This window comes from Pseudonaja textilis, chromosome 1, assembly GCF_049901715.1.
Source record: "Pseudonaja textilis isolate UNSWEBS1 chromosome 1, rPseTex1.2, whole genome shotgun sequence".
NCBI lineage: Eukaryota > Metazoa > Chordata > Lepidosauria > Squamata > Elapidae > Pseudonaja > Pseudonaja textilis.
The window spans coordinates 269,360,697-269,369,720 of record NC_141990.1 but is presented as its reverse complement, the minus strand read 5'-3'; the positions used below and the strand labels follow the sequence as shown (position 1 = coordinate 269,369,720).

General features: G+C 35.2%; 1 protein-coding gene across 3 annotated transcripts in view; it reads right to left on the bottom strand.

Moving 5' to 3' along the window:
* The window catches only part of PTGR2 (prostaglandin reductase 2), a 29,115-nt gene that overhangs the window by 760 nt on the left and 19,331 nt on the right, over window positions 1-9,024 (bottom strand). For 2 of the 3 annotated variants that reach the window (XM_026709371.2, XM_026709362.2), the window contains exons 7-10: window positions 6,938-7,059; window positions 5,687-5,774; window positions 5,339-5,378; window positions 904-1,605 (exon numbers count right to left, since the gene is read on the bottom strand). In XM_026709371.2, coding sequence (XP_026565156.1) covers window positions 1,541-1,605; window positions 5,339-5,378; window positions 5,687-5,774; window positions 6,938-7,059 — 315 coding nt within the window. In that variant the 3' untranslated portion in view covers window positions 904-1,540. Of the gene's footprint in view, window positions 1-903; window positions 1,606-5,338; window positions 5,379-5,686; window positions 5,775-6,937; window positions 7,060-9,024 lie in introns of those variants that run through there. The other variant, XM_087921765.1, reaches the window with a different exon arrangement.

Below are 9,024 nucleotides of genomic sequence, written 5' to 3'. Positions count from 1 at the left end.
GTTAATGGGGAATCCAGATTCAATTAACAATCATGTTGCTAACTTAACAAGTGTAATGATTCAGTTAACAACTGTGGCAAGAAAGGTCTAAAATGGGACAAAACTCAACTGTCTCGCTCAACAACAGAAATATTGGGTTTATTGTGGTCACAAGTCAAGGACTACCTGTATTAGGGACACAGTACTGTTTCTGCAGATACCTTGTTTGCTGATTTCTTGTTTACCTGACAGTGAAGAACCAACATAAAGGATACATACTGGATGGAACAGGGCTTTTCTGCAAACTTTTGTTTCACAAATTATTAAAAGCTTTCCTACCACAGTTTTTCTTTATCACAACGGAACTCAGAGAAGCATCTTCTTCCTTTGTAATAATTCTCATGGTCATTGTGCTACATTGGATTTTGTAAGCTGGAACATTTGGACATAAAGTGTAAGAAAGGGTTTTTTTTTAATCCATGACTTAGTCGTATAATTAAGAAATGTCTTCTCTTGTTTAGTATTCTAATTTAAATAAATTTATGTAACAGTCAGTGGTGGGATTCAACAGGTGTAACAACCGGTTTGGTGAGTGCACGTGCACGGTGCATTTGAAAATAGCTCTAAAACTTACCTACTCCTGCAGCCCCAGTGAGTAAAACAGCTGTGGCGCAGCAATCCACTCTGTCATGCCTATCAGCTGGGCTTCAAACAAAGGAAATGTAGGACAGTCTAGTGCAGAGGTAGGTGAGCGGGCCAACTCATCGCCAGAACTACCGGTTTGCCTAAACCAGTCTATACTGGCCGAATCCTACCTCTGGTAACAGTGAAAATGTTGGAGAAAATAGGAACAGCTAAAATCAATCATTCACTATTAATGCTTCAGAAAGAACAGTATCACAGAAGAGAGACCAAACCAGAAAATTACATTAACAAACACATTTTAATAGTTGAATTGTATACAAGAAAAGATTCTCATTGTTTCACTTTCAGTAGTGATTACAGCCTGGTTTATAAATACCAGAACATAAGTCAGTATTTAATATGTTTTAATTGGTTTCTTACTTCCAGGAAGTAAGCCATGGTTGTTTTTTTTAAACTTTAAAGTTTTGAAGTTGGTTATGAAATCCTAGCTGCTTCAACTATGGCTTACATTTATCTTCAAACAGAAATAATACTATAGTGTTGTTAGGAAATTGTTTTCTATATATTAACAAAGGCCAAATAACAAATTGGTCAAATAAGACATAATTTGCTTGCAAACATTTGGTCAAACAGATAAAACTAATCTTGGTTTTATATTATATGTAAATATTTTATTTATATAGCAGTACAGTCATATTTTATCATTTGTTATTAAAGGCCAAGAAACACATTTTGACTGGGGGAAAAATTATCAAAGAGATGGAAGTAAAACTCCAAAAGAACTTAGAAAAAAATTAGGGATTCAAAAGATTTTACTAATCCCCAAAATGGGATACAGATACAAAGGACAAGTTTATTCCAGGCTTATGCAAATATTTCTTTTCTTGGTAGACACAAAATAGATCAGAAGTGGTTTTTATTTGGAAACAAGCACTATCTGTTTTCCAATGTTACCGCCACTCATCATAGACACGAAAGCAGCTGTAAGAGGGAAAAAGTTGAAATAATTCAAAAAGCTGAAATATTTTACATTGGTGTTTTAATTTTAAATACAAATGCTTTCTGAATTGACTTAAATGTACAAAACAATGTTACTTTTCCTCCAATAATCAGCCCATGGTGTTAAAGACATCCAGTTTAATCTAGTGGTTAGGCACCCGCTAGAAGCCAGGAGACTATGATATCTAGTCCTACCTTAGCCAGGAAAGCCAGCTGGATGATCTTGGACAAGGTACTCATTTTCAACCCAACTCACCTGTTGGAATATCACTGCCTTGAGTTGTTATAAAAATAATAAAGGCAGGCAATCTGTATTCAGGCTGACAAGTTTGTTTATGGTGATAGAAAAAGTTTGTTTTCAAACCAATAAAGCACTTGAGTTAGCCAATAAAGTGTATAATAGTGTATGGTACACCACAGAAGTTCATTTCTATATACTGCATACTTCTAATACACAAATATACAAGTAGCAGCACTAGCCTATTTTCACTGGGTTTGAACAAACTAAGGAGGCATGGATCTGGTTAATAAATAGATGGAAACCTATTTGGAAAGTGTAGGTTAGCCTGGATAGTTTAAACAAATCCTGTATGTAGACAATGCGAAATCAGTTCCATATTGTTCAGATAACATGGATTTGCTATAATCGGAACTATACCATTAGCTTGAATCTACAAATATGCATATATGTAGGACCACGCAAATCGGCATTCCTCTCCTTTGCAACCTAATAGGACTTTCAGTATGATGAAATAAAAGTTTAAATAAACATTTTCATCAAAACTTGGTGCCAGTACAAGTTTTAAATCTCTGTGTTTTCTTTCATGTGGCTGCATGAGCAATTTTATCTTAAAGGCTAGCCCCAGGCAGATCCCCCACTGATCCAGGCTGAAGCAAAGCAATGGCAATTGCACCAGCTCATTCTGCATTCCCAACTCTTATGCAACTGTTACAGTAAGATAATGCAAGCGCTTAATTGCTCAGAATTATTCAGAATTATTTAATAACTTCTAGCCTCTGTGGATTTCCAGTTTTGGAATACAGCAGTCCGCTACTTATGAACATATTTCATTCCAAGAAGTTATTTGTAAGTCCAAGTATAAAAAAATATAGAGTTTTTATTTTACCCATTACATAAATTGAAGAACACTGCAAACCAAACCACGAGATCTGTGAACAGCAGGAAAGGATAGCGTCCAAAATAAGTAAGTTTAGCATCCCAATCTGTGATGGTGCTGCCAAGCATATACATGTCGCACGCAGTAAACTGCCCTTCCCCACCTCCTGCTTTCCAAGATCTCCTGGCTTGGAGTTGCAAAAGCTTTGTTTGTATGGGTGAAAATTTGTAACTCAAATTTTTGTAAGCACTGTTTATATTCCCTCCCTCTATGAACACTTTTTGTTTTCCTCTTCTTGACATTCCTCAGGTATTACTCAATAGTAGACTAAATCCTCCTCCCCACATAGGGTTCTGCCTTTGGAAGAACTACAAATTTGGTGTCTTTTTTTCAATTCAATTTTTCATTCTTCAATTAGCGTTCTTTTTTTCTTTGGAGATCTTCCTATATATTTTCCTATACATTTTCTCCATTTCTTGGCCTCTCTCTCACATCTAGTTTCTTCTCCCCTTTTCTTTCAGGCTTTTCAAACAGCCACAGAACTGTGATAACTGCAACAGTTCTCTCAATTCCTTCAGGCCAAATTAAAGATAAAGATTGTCTTTAAAGGCCTCCAGAGCTTTGGCCTTGCATTCAGTATTCTTATATCTTACCTTTGACCTCTCATGGTATTTAAGATCCTTTGATCAGCTCCAGCTCTTGTTTTTATCTCATGACATTGAGGTAAAACCAGCAGCTGTTGCAATTACCCTGAGGCTCTCAAGTGATGATGTATGGAGGCCAAGATTTCATCCTTTCTGGATGTCCATAATAATATATTTTACGTGGTCTTTGAATGTAGACTTCATAGAATGTATTGAATGATTACAGGCATTGCTCGAATTGAGCTGAACATTTCTGTTGTTAAGTCAAAGGTTATGACTTTTCTTGCCACAGTTGTTAAATGAATCACTGAAATTGTTAAGTTAAAAATATGGTGGTTAAGTGAATCTGGCTTCCCCACTGACTTTGCTTGTCAGAAGGTCACAAAAGGTGATCACAGGATCCTGGGACACTGCATCCATCATAAATATGACCAGTGGCCAAGCACCTGAATTTGATCACATGACCACAGGGACACTGCAATGATCATAAGGATGAAAAACAGTCAAAAGTCACTTTTTTCAAGCCTGCTGTAATTTCAAATGGTCACTAAATGAACTGTTGTAAGTTGAGGGCAACCTGTATTTTGTCTATTGGCTTACTTCTATTATATATTATTTTGTATGTAAATTACCTTGAGTAAGTAGAAAGGGTATCAATATTTTAAAAGTATAAATCTCACAAAAGAGAAATTTATAAATTGGTAAAGGATGAACTGAAAAGCTTTGCCTACTATCTAACAAAAATCCCTTAGGAAAGGGGAATTTTTCTTTTAACAAAGTTGATAATGGAAAATATTTATTTATTTATTTCTTATTTATTTATTTATTTATTTTGGTTTGTCAATTGCTTACAGGATAATAGGTATAAGTAAAAACATAGTTTTGAATACATGGATACATATAAGAAAAATAAAAGAAACAATAGGACAGGGACGGTAGACACATTGGTGCGTTTATGCACGCCCCTACAGACCTCTTAGGAAAGGGGTGAGGTCAATAGTAGAAAGTCTAATAATAACAGCAACAACAACAACACTAATAATAATAATAATAATAATAATAATAATAATAATAATAATAATAGGTGTCTTAATACAGTGCAATTCGAATTCCATGTTGTTGTAATATAGGTCCTTTCTCTTTTCAAAACAAAAGCCAAACGTTTGATATAAGGCCAGCAAATGAAATCCCTTACATTAATTAATTTTTAGTTTGAACCTCTATTCTACCTATAGTTGTAAGAATTAGATTGCTCAGCCTTCCTCAACCTGGTGTGTTCAATGTAAGTTGGATTTCAGCTTCCATTCCCCAGCCAGCATAGCTGTTAAAAATACTGTTTTCATCACAATTTATGCCAAAACAAATGATTTTAGCAGAAATTATGGATATAATTTTCCAGTTCACTTATACACAGACTACTCGTGTATAATATAACATAGTAACCTCCCTAGAAATTATGTGAGTGGTTATTGATTGCAGGGTAGGTTGAATTTGCTGTGAAAAATAAAATGAAGCCAGATAATTACTTGCAAACTCATAGCGTAAGAAGCATGCAACAGTTGTTTCTTTAAAATGATAAAATGGTAAGACAATATTTTAAGAGCTATTCATTTTAGCTATTCATTAGGTGTTTGGGGATTGTCATGTGTGTGTGAGTGTTGGGTCTGGTCTCTGGGTGCTATGTGAATTTTGAATAAAGAATTCAAAAATTCAAAATTCAAAAAAAATTGTAGAATTTAGATTCAGCAGTTTTAATCTTTTAACACATTCAGTTTAAATGTAAACACATTAATTAAGAAGTAAATTTAGCATTCCTTAACTGTGAATGGCAATAGCATTCAGATTCGGGTCAGACAATTTTGCTGTTTGAACCAGAAATAAACCAGGGGACCTTCCTGTGTCCACATATTTTAATCAAGGACATGCAGTTGGAAGAAAGAAACAATCTCTTACCTCCAGTATTTTCTAAGCCTTCCACGATTGTCTCCTTGACCTGTTTTTTTTTTTTTTTTGGGAAAAGTAACATTAAAGATTATTTTTCCCCTTTGATGCAATCTAGTAATTTTTTCTTTCATTAAACACTGTTGAAAATTATCAAAACAAAACGTTTGTAGTCTTAGTTCTTTGGATAATTACACCTAATCAGATGATTTCTAAAAAACGTCTCTATTCATTGTAGATAAGGTGAAATGAGTTATTCATTCAGCTTCAGCAACCACAACAAATAAGAAAAGAAAATGTCAATGAAAGAAAATGGTTGCTTGCAGCCATGAGCAATTTACCTATTGATTTTTATAATACCTTCAATTTTCCTTCTTTGATCCACTGACAAAGCTGCAGAGTACTAGCTGAATATTTCTCCATGTAGTTCAAAACCAGGAATCTTTCTCTGTGAAGAATGAAATTGACATCTCACAGCAGTCAAACGTTAAATGTTAACAACATTCTGAAATGCCTTTCTGATTCCATTTTATGCGCAAAGGGGAACTATTATTATTCTCATAAAAAACATTTAGGGCAATAATTAAATTTCCAATCTAATTGTAACCATCATTTACAGAAAAATATTTATAGTTACATAATAATTCAATTGGTTATAATCCAAAATAAACTTGAGTGAGACTGTTTCTTCAGCAGATCAAACTCCCAATATTAAGAGTCATTACAGGAAAGAGAAGCTACAAAACTCACCAAATTTGTCATGGATAGAAACAAGCAGTATGTTCTGTCTTACCTGCAGCAGACATAAATGGCAACACATTCCAGCAAACATAATTTAAAGGGTTAGGAAATGATGATCCGATTGGTCTAATATTTTAACAGTGTAAATGGTTCATCTGAAATTATACTTTAGCCTATTGGGACACTAGAACCTTTACATCTGTGCCATTCCAAAGGTGACACAAAATAAATGCAGTGCCCATCTTTTGCCTACTCCAAAAGACACATCTCCGAACAGAGGATGATTTTTTTTGATTCAATAGAATAATTGAATAATTCCTGTTCTAATCTCACTGGGAACAATGGAGTATTCTAATACAATTCATATAAAAAACACCAGATTGGGAAAGGGTGGACCAGTGTATAGCTGTATCATTTTAAATTTCTAACCAAATATCTGTTAAATGCCCTCATCTTCTCAAGGTAACACATGAAGCTTTGGAATGTGCAAATAAAGCACAAAATTGCTTCTCATTCTCCAGTCAGTAAGACTCAAAGGCATGATTTAAGAGACTGAGAGCTACAGGAAGCATGTCACATTTATCCACTGATAAAAGTCTTCTTTCCAACTCCAATTTCCCTTCTGATTTCTATGGAAATCAGCCTTCTCATTTTCTTTTTCTATCGAAGAGCTTTCTCACTGATAGTCCACTGACAAGAGTATTCTGTAAAGCTGCAAATTCAGCTCCAGTAATTATTTGAGTGACCTTATTTCCTAGATGATGCAACAATCTAGAAAGGCAATTTTTGGAACTAAAAAAAAAAGCATTCACATATTTCAGCAGATTTTATTCAGTGTTTCATTTGGAGGAATAAGCCAATGAAGAATACCTAGTAATGTTCCGTGATTTCCTTATTTCTTCTACCTCTGGAGGTAAAGGAGGTGGGTACTGCATGTCCTTGTTATATTGGGAGATCTGACCACATAAAATAATATGGCTATTTGAATTCATCTGTTGGAAACAAAAAGATAACACAGTATTGAAGTTTGTAGAGTATTTTTCAGAAATATTATGGATGGGAAAGTTAGACATTCAGTCTATAACTAACTGAGATGGAATGGTTCACAACAATAGTTTTCTTTCATATTTATGGTTCTTAAGACTATACACAAAAACCAGCTTCTCTGCATGTTACAGAAGATCCGGGAAAATGTTCCAGGACTCACCTGTAGAAAACAAAGCTGTGAGATTACATTCTTTTTTCACTTATTATTTTAGATAATAATTCAAACTGCATATTTGCCAACTCAATATATTCATTATTGTGTTTTAAAGTTATCTTTTTTAAATTGTAAGGATGTAATTCATCTGGACAAATATAAAATGTTAAAAAAAGATCCAAGCATGGACTTGTCATATCTGACCTTCAAAAATGTAAATGACCACTAGATAGCAGCAAAGAAACATAAATCTCTTAAGTGTTTGCTCCACCTATTATTCAACTATATTAGTCCTGTTTATGTATCTCTCAGGCTTAGAAGATTTTATTTATTTATTTATTTTGATTTGTCAATCGCTTACAAGATAATAGGTATAAGTATAAACATAGTTATGGATACATGAAATGGGTACATATAAGAAAAATAAAAGAAACAATAGGACAGGGACGGTAGGCACGATTGAGGCGCTTATGCACGCCCCCCACAGACCTCTTAGGAAAGCGGTGAGATCAATAGTAGACAGTCTAAGGTTAAAGTTTTTGGGGTTTGGGGAAGAAACCACAGAGTCAAGTAGAGTATTCCAGACATTGACCACTCTGTTGCTGAAGTCGTATTTCTTGCAATCAAGTTTGTGCAGTTAACCTTGAGTTTATATCTATTGTGTGCTCTTGTGTTGTTATGGTTGAAGCTGAAGTATTCATTGACAGGTAAGTCATTTGCAATGTATGATTTTATATACCATACTTAGATCAGACCAAAGATGGCGTAATTCAAGGTTTTCTAGGTCTAGAATTTCAAGTCTGGTGGCATAAGGTATTCTACTACGAGTAGAGGAGTGGAGAACTCTTCTTGTGAAATATTTCTGGACTTTCTCAACTGTGCTAATATCAGATATGTAATGTGGGTTCCAGACTGATGAGCTGTATTATGGTCTAGCAAATGTTTTGTATGCTCTAGTTAGTAGTGTGATATTACCAGAGAAAAAGCTACGTAGGATTAGGTTAACAACTCTTAATGCCTTTTTGGCTATGTAGTTACAGTGGGCTCTAGCACTTAGATCATTAGAGATGAGTATTCCAAAGTCCTTTACAGAGCTTGGATCATCAACAAGGTCTTGACTATTCAGCTTGTATTTTCTGATTTTTTTTTGCCAATATGTAAGACGTATCCTTTAGGTCAGAGGTCCCCAACCCCTGGTCCGCAATCCAATATTGGGCCTCAGCCTGTTGGCAACCCAAGTGGCAGGGAGCATGCGAAGCTGCATTTGCTCAAACAGTGAGTGCATGGGAAAAACAATCCTCTCCCCTCCTGCCACTCCCACCGCTGGCCCACAGAGCCTAAAAGATTTGGGACCGCTGCTTTAGGTAGAGAGGAATGTCCAACTATTTCTTGTTTGCCCTAATAACAAAGCCCTTACTGCCCACACTTCATTTCCAGTGATAGTGACAAGTTACACTACATTCTGCAGACAGGAACTAGTAGAAAGTATGCTGGATGCGCAGCTGCTGTGAGAAAATAGAGAAAAAATGCATGGCATAATCAAAAGCCTTGGAGCAAGGAGGTGAAAAAAGCTATGAATGGATGGATGGAAACTGAACAAGGAGAGATTTAACCTGGAAACAAAGAGAAACTTTCTGACAGTGAGAACAATCAACCAATGGAACAGCTTTCCCTCGGAAGTTGTGATAGCATCATCACTTGAGACTTTCAAGAAGAGATTGGACTGCCATTTGTCAGAAATAGTGTAGGGTCTCCT